Source organism: Carassius auratus, chromosome 1 (assembly GCF_003368295.1).
Source record: "Carassius auratus strain Wakin chromosome 1, ASM336829v1, whole genome shotgun sequence".
Lineage (NCBI taxonomy): Eukaryota > Metazoa > Chordata > Actinopteri > Cypriniformes > Cyprinidae > Carassius > Carassius auratus.
Window position 1 is genome coordinate 18,076,188 of NC_039243.1, and position 13,523 is coordinate 18,089,710.

The 13,523-nt window shown below is 35.4% G+C and overlaps 1 protein-coding gene across 1 annotated transcript in view; it reads left to right on the top strand.

The window, feature by feature from the left end:
• LOC113106051 (partitioning defective 3 homolog B-like) overlaps positions 1 to 13,523 on the top strand; it is a 74,213-nt gene that overhangs the window by 5,631 nt on the left and 55,059 nt on the right. The window contains exons 3-7 of the mRNA XM_026267624.1: positions 1,252 to 1,381; positions 2,754 to 2,883; positions 3,711 to 3,823; positions 7,671 to 7,715; positions 12,097 to 12,312. Of these exons, the coding sequence (XP_026123409.1) occupies positions 1,252 to 1,381; positions 2,754 to 2,883; positions 3,711 to 3,823; positions 7,671 to 7,715; positions 12,097 to 12,312 (634 nt within the window). The remainder of the gene's footprint in view (positions 1 to 1,251; positions 1,382 to 2,753; positions 2,884 to 3,710; positions 3,824 to 7,670; positions 7,716 to 12,096; positions 12,313 to 13,523) is intronic.

Genomic DNA, 13,523 nt, shown 5'->3' on the forward strand with positions numbered 1-13,523 from the left:
ATGTCCCTCCAGTCAGTCTGGGCTTTTTTTTACCGTAAGTAGCGTGTTTGCGTGTGTAGCACATGGTTTGTATGACAGTATAAAGTCTATGGCATTCCCCCTCCGGGTTGTAGACACCCAGACGGGTGACAGCTTTAGCTTCTTTGTCTTCTGAGAATAATCCATAAGGACGCATCATTCGGTGGCCTCACGTCTTCATATTGACACATGTTTCCATATCTGTCTTGACTAGTACTGTCTGATGGGAATGCCTTTGGAATATGAATATTTCTATCTATGTCATATGGTTGCTTTTATCTATTTGTCATTTACATCCCCGGTGTTTTTATATATTTATATATCAGCGTTGTTCTCTCACAGAAAGTCTTTTTATTTTTTAGTTTCTACAGTTTGTCTTGCAATTGTAGGCTGTCATTGAGACCCCTCACTTCCCCCGTCTTTCATGCCGAATATTTTTAAAAACAGTAATATTGTGAAAATGATTATCATTTAAGATAACAGTTTTGTTTTTTGAATATGTTTTAAGATGTCATTTATTTCTGTGATGCAGTGCTGAATTTTCTGCATCATTACTCCAGTCTTCAGTGTCCCAAGATCTTCCAGAAATCATTCTAATATGCTGATTTGTTGGGCTAGAAACATTTCTTATTATTATCAATGTTGGAAACAGTTATGCTGCTTAATATTTATTGCGGAAATAATGATTTTTTTCAGGATTCTTTGATGAATAGAAAGCTCTAAAATAACTGTATTTATTTTAATGTTTTATAACATCAGAAATGTCTTTACTGCCATTATTGATACATTTAATGCATTCTTGCAGAATTAAAGTATTAATATCTTTTGAACTTTAGAATTTTTGTGTATGTTGCTTACATCAAATAAGAAGCAGCAGGACATGATGCTCCACTTTTTATGGCAGTAAGAAAACACAAAACAGAGTGTGTATTATGAGTTTTGCACTCCATATTTGAATATACTTGAATGTAAATTGCATTATGTTATGATTTTTGTGTGTCATCATGTAGACCCAAACCACGTCCATTTCCTTAACCTTGTTTTCTAGTGCTTCATGGCAGATGTTCCACTTGTTGACTTTCTGATTGCATGAACCCAATAAGGAAGTTGGTCAACATGCTTTTAAAATATCCATATTTGTTCTCAAGACCTTTTCCCTATCAGCATCTTCCAGATCAATGTTTCGTTGGATGCTAAAATGAATTCTCTACAATGTTTCACCCTCTTCTTTAGGAAAATCAAGAAAGCAGTCAAACTGTCACCAGAAACGACTCTCCTGCTCATCAGCTTCCTAATAGCAACCACACCAACAGTTCGGTTCCACCGTCCACAGCAAGCAGTCGTATGTACGAGCCTACTTCTGGTAAGTACGGACTGCCACTGATTAAATTGCTCTAGGTCGTGACATAAAGTTGCTGTACTATTCATTCCTTTTTCACAGTCAGCTGTAGAATCCAAAAGGATCATGTGGCGGATTCCCTTGGTGGTTGCCAAATCATGTCCTGTGTGAATGCATCTTAACTTGTTGACTGCTTTCTTAAATGCACACCAAATGATGAAATAATTGCTTTTATGTAATGTAAAATGCTATCGTACTGTTAAAGACAAATGAAATTGATCAGTGCTCAACAACAGCAACAAAAAAGCATGCGCTCATCATCAACACCATGTTAAAAGTGCTTTGCTTCTCTGTAAGGGGACAAAATGAGTTTATTTTCAATGTCGCCTCATTTTCCATGCCAGCATAGCTTTCCATTATCTTTTTCAACATCTACAAGTTGGATATCTGCCCATCTCATCAATAGGACTGAAAAAGCCAATGACAATATTTTTGCTACATTCCCTTTTGCTTTTATGCAATGCGGTCTGACCTTGAAATCATTAAGCTGATGAAATGGATTCTAAGTGGGCCTTATTAGCATACTCGCAATTGTGCCGAGTGCTCGAGAACGGATAACAAACTGTTTTAAATTCCCACTATTCTTTCCCGCCGATTCTCCAGAGAGTTGCCGTGCCAACACAAAAGGCTTTTCCCGTGTTTTCTGGGAAACCATTGTTTACTGATTAGCGTCCCTTGTCCGTCAAAGTATGTGACTGTACTTTAGTCGCACAAAGAGGGATGTGATGTTTACACACATCTCATTTCAAATTCAAATTGCTTTCCACATTCGCTGCATTTAGATTTGGTAGAATCTGAGAAATTTAAAACCGAACTCCGCATATACAAGTGTAGTTTTAATCACATGTTTTTGTCAGCCAGCATTAATATTTCATGTCACTGCATATATATGACACAGTCACTATGCACTCGCTTTACGATAACTGGCTAAATGATGGAAGAAACGTGGACGGTAGTGCAGAAAATTGAGTCGTAATGGAGATATTTCCGTCATTGTTCAAACCGTTGTGCGCTCGTAGAGAAGGTCTCAATGTGTTTCTAACATGTTAGATCATTCAAAACACAGTGAACGTGGTCAAGTGTGTCTTATTCCACATATTGGGAGGACTTTCATTAAGAAATAACTCACACTTTTGTCATTTTTAACCTGTATGAATTTGTTTCTCAGTGGAACACAAAATTATATTGTACATTGCTGTTTCCCATACCATAAAAGTGAACTAAAAAAACTAAAAATTACAAAAACTTGAGTCTTCTGTAGCAAATCAATGGCTTTGTGTGACGAACATCAGCTGTAATAATTGTATATAACAACAAAACTCATATTTCCAAACAGCTGTGCATGGATCCAATGACGAAAAAATGGAACTTCCAGAGGAAGATTACGATGAAGAGGGTTTCCCCCCTCCACCTTCTGATCTGGACCTGCTGGAAACAAACGCTCCACACAGACACCAACAAGATCGGTCAGTTATAGTGCTTAAAGCGTAAAGTTTGAGATAATACATTGCTTTGTAAAGATACCATGCAGAAGAGTTATTTATGTCATTATCTAGTTGTACCATTAAATATTTGGTGAAATACCAAATTTTATTCACACGCTCTGTGGGTCTATACAGTATTTGTATAGACCCACAGAGAAACTTTTATTTGCAGGATAAGTAGACATAAATGAGATGAAGGCCAGTTGTAAATACTGTCATTCAGTACTAAAACATATCAGTAATTAGTTTATAATTACATATTAAATAATTGACTATTTTATCCAATGTTTCTGTGTGTTACACTACATTACACAAAAGTCTGTTGTCTGTAAGTTTATAAAAAAAAAAAAAAATCATTTATGGTGTTACAAAAGATCTCTATTTCAAATATACTTGATAGTAAATTATATTATTTATTATTGATAATTATTATTATTGAAGCAATTAAATTATTTATTATAATTTATTATTGATAATTATTATTATTTGAACATTGATAATAATAAGTGTTTCTTGAGCAGTAAATCAGCATATTAGAATGATTTCTGAAGGATCATGTGACACTGAAGACTGGGGTAATGATGCTGAAAATTCAGCTTTGCATCACAGGAATAAATCACATTTTAAAGTATATAACAAAAAAAAAATGAAATTTGAAATTGTAATAGTATTTAAAAATAGTCCTAAAATATTTAATTCAAAAACATTTTACACCCTGATATTTGAGATGTAGTGCATGTTATTTTATGCTTATTATAGAATCAGCTGAGAATGCGTATCTTTTAAAAAGTGTGATATGTGTCTTGTAGGGCTGAAATGGAGCCTGATTCATATATGATCCACCCCACCGACCAACAAAACCCTCAACGACAGAACGTCCCAGATTACCCCACCAGCAAGTCCTCTAAGAGCATGGATTTAGGTATGGAAAGGAAACACACATACACAACCTCTGCTAAAAACTGATTCTGTGCCGACAATGACTTCATTTCAATACAAAGCTATTTCAGTGCATTTAGCGCTTGGTTAACTTGGATTGTGGGTGGTTAGTGAATAAGACAGGTGTTTGAGGTGAAATCTTGTGCATTAAAGCCTTATAGACAAAGATTAAAAGTTCTATTAAGACCTAGAAGCCCATTTGAAAGATTTTGGTCTGTATATCTGAATTACAGTGAAAATTGAACACAAAATAAAGCCCTATAGCTACACATTTCCCAGTATTAGCCACGGATGACCCCGATGACTTATCCTCTCTCTTTTCCACCACTGTCAGAAACATGAGAGATATTTCGTAGCTCCGCAATGGGAAGTTTTTGCCCGTTTCCAATTACTTTTCATTAGGGTGGAGTATTGGCTTCAGCGCCACTGCCACTGTGCTAATCTCCTCACTGCTGAAAGCTGATTGGTTTTCATTACACACATCTCATAGTGTCGTGCTTTGCTGCCATCTAGAACTTTTCTCCTCTATTTATTTCTATATCTTGCTCTCTCTCTCTTTCTATCTCTCTCTCTCTCTCTCTCTCTCTCTCTTGCCTTTTCATTTTGTTCTTTAAGTTACTCTTTAAATTTTTCTGTATAGGCCCTGTGGTCTGTGGTTCAGTTGCTATTTCTTTTTGCATACATTTAGCATTACTGTGGTGCATTACCTATATTTTAAGGTCAATTATTTAAAGTTTTCTGTTTCAAGGCATAACTTACAAAGCTGTATAATGTATGCACATTGCATCAATGATTTTGATCAAAGTGATTGTTTTTGGACTAGTTTTTGGGTAATAGATTTCCAGTCAGGGTCATGGCTAAAGTGACTGAAGTTGGGAGCAATTACAGATGTTCACTCTAGCATTAACTGCCTTTAGCGGAATACAGGTCATGTTTTTATCCAAATGCGAAAATAGGCAAAATATTTATTAATCTAAATTTACAAGCTTTCTACTAACCCTTACAGTAATCTATCCATCACCCAAGGGTCCACTTTTCTTATCTTCAAGGCATGTAATTTCAGCCTGGCCAATGTTTTCCTCTGTGATTTTGCGAAACGTTGAAAGACAAAGGTTTTCCTCAGTCAAGCGCGGTCCCTGTGAGAGATTTGGCTGGAGTTCTGGAGGCTAGCGTTTGGAGTTCAGAGTTTTGGCTCAGCTTGAGTCTGTCGGAAAGAGGTTTATTCTGCCAGTCGCATCATTAGCAGCTCTGTGTTTTTTTTTAGTCTGGAGTTCATGTGAAAATGCTCTTAATTTCTCATTTGCTGATTGCTTTCAAGCCTTTTACCTTTACTTTCTTGCAGAAGTATAACACACCTGCAAATTTGGTTTTATCAGAATATGTATAACTAGATTTTTAATTTTTTTGCATGCCATTTTAGTTAAAATAAAAGTAAAATAATACATATTCAATGCTAATGTGTTTTGTGTGGTTGGCAGGTCTTTTTTAAACAGTTGCTAAGTTTACTGACAGGTTTCTAGGATGTTTGGGGTGGTTGCTAGGTCGTGCTGCATATTTCTTGGTGTTCTGGGTGTTGCTGTGGTGTTGTGGTTGATTTTCTAGGCCATTTTGCATGTTGCTAGGGTGTTTAAGGTGGTTGATGAGGTATCGCTGTGATGTTTTGGGTGGTTGCTAGGGTGTGATGCATTTTGCAAGGGTGCTTGGGTGTTGCTAACATTGTCAGTTTTTTTTCTTGGGCATTTTGGGTGGTTGCTAGGATGTTCTAGGTGTTTCGGTGTTATCTTGGGTGTTATCTAGAGCATTTTGTATGTTGCTTGGGAATTCGGGGTGGTTCCTAAGAAAGTGTTGTTGATCGGTGGTTGCTAGGACATTCTGCATGTTTCTAGGGTGTTTAGTTGTTGTTTTGGGGTTCTGATGGTGCTGTGATGTGTCGGGTGGTTTTTAGGGCATTTTGCATGTGGCTTTGGTGTTTTGGGTATTGCTAGGATGTTCAGGGTTGTTGCCATGGTGTTGATAAGGGATTATGGGTGGTTGCTAGGGAGTTCTGGGATTTGATGTGGTGTTATGAGTGATTGCTGAGTGTCATTGGGATAGTTACTAGGGTGTTCGTTGTTGCTTGTGTTTTCAGTATAGTTCGCCATTGTTGCATTATTGTTGTTAGGATGTTTGGGGTTTTATTCTTTTTTACTTATTTTTTCATTAGCCCCATCTGTGTTCTTTCACATATGTGTCCATATTTACACACGCGCGTGAACCCACACCGGCTCACACAAGCCTCTCTTCCAGTGTTATTTCTCTGCTGGTGAAATTGAGCTCATAAAAGATGAAAAGGCTTATTTAAGAGAAATTGCAGTGTAATGAAACCCCATTATTGTATCCCATGGTGCAATGCCTGTGGCAGCAGCTGGTCTTCACTGCTCAATCCTGTTTGTGCGGATTAGTCTCTCTCTCTCTCTCTCTCTCTCTCTCTCACACACACACACACGCAGAGACACACTGTTTTAACCACTCACACTCAGGCTCAAACACACTAATAATTCATTGTTTTCCTCCATTAGGTGCTACTGTCTTGAATGTGTCATTGTGGCTTAGTGTACATGGATATAACCGCACATATGTACTGCAGAAAATCATATTTGTTATAATTCTCCTTGTTTTGTTTTCCACAAAGAAAGAAAGTAAGAGAAAGAAACCTGAGCATTCTTAAAACAAGATTAAGAGACCAAACTGAAGGTGAAAAAGAAAAGACAGTTCTAACATTTGTGATCAGATAGATTATTTAGAAAGAAATTATTTAATATAGCAAGGATGCATTACATTGATTTTAAATATGACTATTTTAAATAAATAAATAAATCCCAAAAATGAGCAGAGCATCAGCATATTATAATGATTTAACTGGAGTAATGATGCTGAAAATTCAGCTTTGGATCACAGGAAAAAATGTGTTATTAAAATATGTTAACTGTGGTTATTTTTAAATCCAGTCTTGGAAAGTGCAGGACATTTCTTTTTTAAAAGCTGCTGTAAAGAGAGAGAGAGAGAAAAAAAAAAAAAAAATATATATATATATATATATATATATATATATATATATATATATATATATATATATATATATATATATATATATATATATATTTCTTTTTTCTTTGTTATGAATTTTGCTATGTGTGCACAATGGAACTTGAACTTTTTTGAAAGAGAGAGAGAGAGAGAGAGAGAGTGTGTGTGTGTGTGTGTGTGTGTGTCTGTGTGTTGTTGTGTGTTTATAGGCACACCGCAGATGTTCTCAGCTGTACAGAAGCGTAACTGACCCTGCACAGCCTTTCCTAATTAAAAACCAAGTGTGGCTACTTGCAGGAGAGAGAGAGAGATGGAGCTAAATCCATACATCAGAACACATGTGGAAAAATTTAGAATTAAGCAGAAGAGATTTCTAACAGTCCAGTGTATTATTATATCACTTTCTCTTCTTATAAAGGTGTAGTTTAGAAGACAGTTATAAGTCATGCTAGGACTCATATGCATAACAACAGCTTATTCCAGTTATAGTTTATAGTATATAAATATAGTTTAAAAATCCTATAAAATAAAACTTGAAATAGTTCACCCAAAATAGAAATATTTGTCAGCATTTACTCGCCCTCATATAAGCTCCTACGTCAGTATAGGATCTAGAACAGTTCTACAAGATCTACCAGAGACGTGTGCTGTAAATTTACACATAACATGACCTTGTTGTGAAGTTACATCCAGTCTGGAATGTCCACTGGGAGACACAAATGAGAGTTTGATGAGCTCATGGATGTTTTGTTTGTGTATTTCAGGGGCGGGTGAGAGAAATGTGGCCTCCATTCAAGGACAGAGACCTGGTAAGAACTTGAACACAGAGACACACGCACACTGCACATATAAAAGCAGCATGCCACATGAGAATGTGATTTTACTATGGTTAAGGAGTTTTCTAAGGCATGTTAAGGAGAGTAAGTTGGAGCCCTCTTTAACCTGGTAAAATACAAAAAAAAATTCTCATTAATCGCAGCAACAGAAAAAGTATAAAAGATACCAATGTTCAATACGTAATTCATTTTATTAACAAACAATAAGTGTGCAATTGCTTCTCCAATTTGTATAGTTTATCAGCCCTGCAACATCAGTTGCACCATACTTCTTTAAAAGCCAACAACTCATTTGTGGTCAAACGCTACAAGACTGGCCTAAGATCAAGCATGCGATCTGTAAAGAGCTGTGTCAGTTGACTCGCAGGCCAGTAATCTGACTCCAGATCATTGTCTGTGTCTCAGCCAAGTCAAATGAAGATAAACGGAAGGCGACTGTTGGCCATTTGTAGCCTGTCCAGTGAGGTGAGAGAGTGAGTTGCTGCAAGGAGTGATTGAGTTAGTGGAGGAAACAGACAGACAAAGGGAAAGCAGTTACCACAGACACATGCAAAGTCTGTTGCAAAATATTAGTTCAGTAAAAATAAACAATAGTATAACATTTTCATATCTTGTCACATAGCTTTGCAGATTTTTAATTGGGACTTGTTATATTTTATACTCTATATTTTTAAATAAATGTTTAATATATATATATAATTAAAATTAAAGAGATGTCATTTTATTATATTTAGAGAGAATGAGATAGAGAAAGTAAAATTGTATAACTGTAACATTTTTTTATATTTATATACACTGTACAAAACTTGACCACAGATGAACTGTACGCACAGACTCAGACTCATGGCATTGGATCATAAATTAAATAATCAAAACCACATGCACACAGTCAAGACTGAAATTTAGCTGCGCTCACAGCAGTGAATGCTTAAAAAAAAATCTGAAATTTTCATGCATAGTCTATTTGTGATTCTTCTGTGTACTTCTCAGGGGTCAGGGACATTGGTAAATACATGGAAGGCTGATTGGAGTGTAGTTTTACAGATGTGGGATCCGATAGATATTGACAGGATGCAGGCTACTGTGCTGACACACTCATTTTTTTCTCTCTTCCCTCTGGCACGCTGTACCTACGCCAGAGTCCTTTATATTCTCTGACATATTTCATTATTAGGATGGTCTTGAAAACGTGGCAGCTCTGAGTTTAATCTGACTAAAAACCCCCAGCTAGTGCCGGCCAAGCCAACCGCTGCGGTACTCAAGACCTCTTTCTTTCTCTCTCTCTCTCTTTTATTGCATCTGCTTTGCAGTAAACACAGCATTTTTTATGCATTTTTTTTCTGTGAATTCACAATCTAGTTCAGCATTATGCAGGTACTATTACTATTAATTATTATTAGGTTTTTACAGTGTCTGCTAAATATTTCACTAAAAATGAATAGCTTAAGGTCATTTTATTAGTTATTTTTTTTATAATTTCTAGAACAATAATATGGAATTATGCTGCAGTTTATTTAAAAAGTCGAAGCCAAATATATTGCGTATGTTATTGAAAATCAGCCTTACCTAAAGCAACCTAAAAAACATTGCACTCATGTGATGTTCCCTTTATGGTTAGTCATAATTCATAAGAAAATTGCATCCTGGAAATCATAATCCATTATTTCTAAAAAGAGTTGTTGATGCACACAAATTAGTGAAGTATAACTTTCCTTCTTGCAGACAAAGAAGCGTGTGTATGGTTGTATATGTGTGTGTAGTTGATGCAATGAAGAGCGAGTCTCGGTCCACAGGAGAGAAGAACATGTCCATTAAGAGGATGGATGAAAGTTGCTGGAGGCACCGCTCTCTCTCTCTCACACTGGCTTCCCTTCAACACACCTACATTTTCCTGTGGCCCCTCTCATCCAAATGAAGACCACTCATAGAGGCTCTGTGGCGCTTTAGTTCACAGTTCAACATCCTCCAATTCATCTCTCTTCCAGGAGCTGCATGGCAGCCGCCCAGTTACCGTTCGGCCCTGCAGCGCTGCTTCTGCTGATTTGTTTGTTTTTCTCTCCGTCTCATTATTTTTTCCTTTTCGTGATAATTGCAGCATACAGGTATCTGTCTGCCGGAGAGACTTCGCCAAATACCGTTTTATTTATTATAAGAACTTGTTCATATGACTTTCCCTGTCTTGCTGTCGTTCTCTCAGTCTGTTTCTGTTTCTTGCTCTTTCTTGCTGGTTTGTTGTTGATTCAGGTTTAGAGCAGCCATGTTGTGCTGGTTTAGATCCCAGGGAGGACCGTTTGTGATGCATGTTTGTTCGTGTCGGCGTGCATGCATGTAGCACTGTGGAAATGAAACCTACATTTTTTAAACATTTCACTGCTTAGATCCGATTACGGCTGTGTTTCATGGAAATTCAATATTTGTATCCAGTGCTTAATTTGTGCATTATAAAATCCCAGAACAAGGAGCAGTCGTGAAGTTTTTCAACATATTTAGTCGGTAATTACATTTATGAATCTGAAGACAGACCGAATTAGCTGCAACCAGTTGGGAATTTAAGTTGTATATGCATTAAATAAATAAGAAATAATTATTAATAAATAAATAATATATTCAGCAAAGATGCATTATGTTGATCAAAAGTGACATTAACGACATTTATAATATTAACAAAAGAAAAGAAAAAAAAAAGCTGTCAATGCATCGAAGAATCCTGAAATAGCGCAACACAACTGTTTATAAAATGGATATTACTGTGAAATGTTTCTTGAGCAGCAAATCAGCATATTAGAATGATTTCTGAAGAATCATGTGACACAAGACTGGAATAATGATGCTGAAAATTCAGCTTTAGCATCACAGGAATAAATTAAATTTTTAAATAATCAAATTGGATACATTTATTTTAAATTGTAGTAATATTTTTAGTAATAAAATTCAGCCTTTATGAGCATACAATATTTTTTTTTCAAAAACATAATATATATATATATATATATATATATATATATATATATATATATATATATATATATATATATATAAAAGAATTTTAGGTAGTGTACATCTCTGTGTTTTATTTAACTACAAGCTCTTTTTTTTTTTGTCCCAGAGATAGATTTTTATCAAAATGAAGAAATTTAAACATTTTTATATGTTTAAAGAAAGGAAAATCTCTCATAAAGTAAGATTATAATATAAATATAAAGTGAAATAAACATTTTTTCAAAGATAACATCCGTTTCACAGTTATGGTGTCATTTCCGCTGTTTTCCACTATTTACATTAAAAAAAAGTGTTTTTTATCATTTTACTGTTGCTGATGGTTTGTAAAAGTTAGATTTTACATTTGAACAGTGACTTTTCCAGAGTCAAATTAGTTTTGTGCTTATAAATGTTATTTTACTCTGGTAAAATTACATGTGTCTTTCAGTGGCTTATTGTTTTATCATTTTCTATACACATTTTCACTGCTGGTTTTCGAAAAATATATTTCTTAAAAGTATAGTACTTGAGCCAAACATGAAAACCCTGTCATGGTTTACTCACCCTCATTTCATTCCAAACCCAAATGACTCACTCTCTCCTGTGAAGCATAAAAGGGGGAGATTTTAAACACCCATTTGAGTTCCACTCAAAGTCATTCATGTTTGGAACGACATGAGAGTGAATAAATGATGACAGATTTTTAGTTTTCTCTTTCCTGCATGCCACTTTTTTACCTCTCATGCACCAAGCATTTCTCTTTTCTTCTTTTCCCCAACTTTCTTTTGCCCTTTCAGTGTTTGGAGCCCTTGGATTTGTGCTATTCCTCCATTTCATCTTCTTGTTTGTGCTTGTTGCAATCCCCCATCTTCTCCTCCTCCTCCTGGTGTCATTGTTCTCAGTCGTTTGTATTGTTTACGGCTTCATGGTTGGTCTTCATCTCATAGTACTTCATTTAATGCTCCTCTCCCCTGCATTACTACTTCTACTACTTTTCTGTTTAATATTTCTGCACGTCTGGTACATGTTTCCAACACCTCACTTATTCTGTGATGCTCTTGCATCCTCACCTTGAGGTTTCAACAACCACCCTTCACAAGTCTTTACATATTTCACCTCCATCTGTTCTTTGAATGTGTCCAAATCCATTAGATTTTCAGCTCATTTCACCGCACAGCTGTTGCATTTTCAGTTCACTTATGACCGCCCTGTTGAAAAGATCAGCTTAGACCACCGGGTATCTTCTTGATGATCCAAGCTGGCTAGTCCTGCAGGGCGCACTATATGTTACGTTTCTAATCTTGACCTCATCTTTGAACTTTCGCTTTCATTACCATCCTCCATCACTAACATCCCCTCCGTCTCCCCATGTCAGAACCCCTCTCTTCTAACGGGACGGCGCTGGGACCCAGGTTAGGTCTGCAGAAGTCCAGTTCTCTGGAGAGTCTCCAGACAGCGATGGAGGAGGTCAGAAAGGACGAGCTGCCCAACCATCGTCCACGCACACACATGGTGAGGGGCCGAGGCTGCAACCTCAGCTTTCGCCACGCCATCGACAAGTCCTACGAAGGGCCGTCTGAACCCGAGGATGGTGAGTTCAGAGAAGAACTGAAAATCCTTGAAAGTGTTACATAACAGTAAATAATAATTATAAATAAGTCACAAATATGTAAATAATGAAATGCAGTATTAATTAAATACTTACAAAATAAATTATTATTATTATTATTATAATAATTAAAATAGTTAAGACTAGTCTGAATCATTGTAATTTTATTATTTATATACTACTGTAGTGTTTATTATTCATTTGAATGAGCTTTAATTGTTATATTTTCAGTTTTCATCTTTAATTTTAGATTAGGTTTTAATTTGTAATTTTGTAAAAAGTAATTTTGTTATGTGCTTCGCTCATTTTTCTTAATATTTTTCTATTTAGTTGTATTTTTAATTTCAGTTTTAGTAAATTTAGTAATTTAAAATAACTACATTTCCATTAGTTGCCAAGACAAATAATTTGTTTTACACACATTTTGTTTAATTTTAGTTTTTAGTATTTAACAGTAACAACACTGTTGTTGTTGTTGTGTAATCTGAGCCGATTTAAAACAATTTATTTAAATATTAATAATTTTATTATTTTATTATGATTATTTGATGTGATTCATTATTATTTTTTAACTGGAATATATTTTTATTTTAAATAATGAATTCATATAACTTATTTTAGGGTATTCAACTTATTAAATCAAGAACAAAAGTATTCATTTATTAAAATTGTATTATGTTTTGTAAGTTACTTATCAACTCATCATTATAACCAACATGACATATGTTGTGAAATCTGGTGAAATCAGTTGTTTTTGTCTAATGCGACATGATAACCCTTTTTATTTTCTAAAATATATTTTGTCAGTGTTACTCTGTCATTTTGTTGTCATTTAAACAGAAGGCCTTCAGTGGCTTTCTGCATTTATTGCTCCCAGCAGCTAAAGTACATTAATGAGAAATGTGTGTGCTGCATACCAGTAAATGCATGTTGTTGAGCACAGTAGTGAGTGTCATGAGTTTGCCAAACATGTGCTCACAGTTAAAACTGCATACCACCCCTTCTCGCTTTGCCAAAAGTGCATCTGGCCCCTTCACATTCATTAGTCTCAGCAAAACACCCCATCAGCTTATAAGCCTTAATAAGCATTTTTCAGTATTGTATATCCTGTTGCATTATGGAAATTATAGTCAGCATGAATTTGAAATGCACTATTATTGTCATAATTGCACAATATTCCAAATAAAATAAAA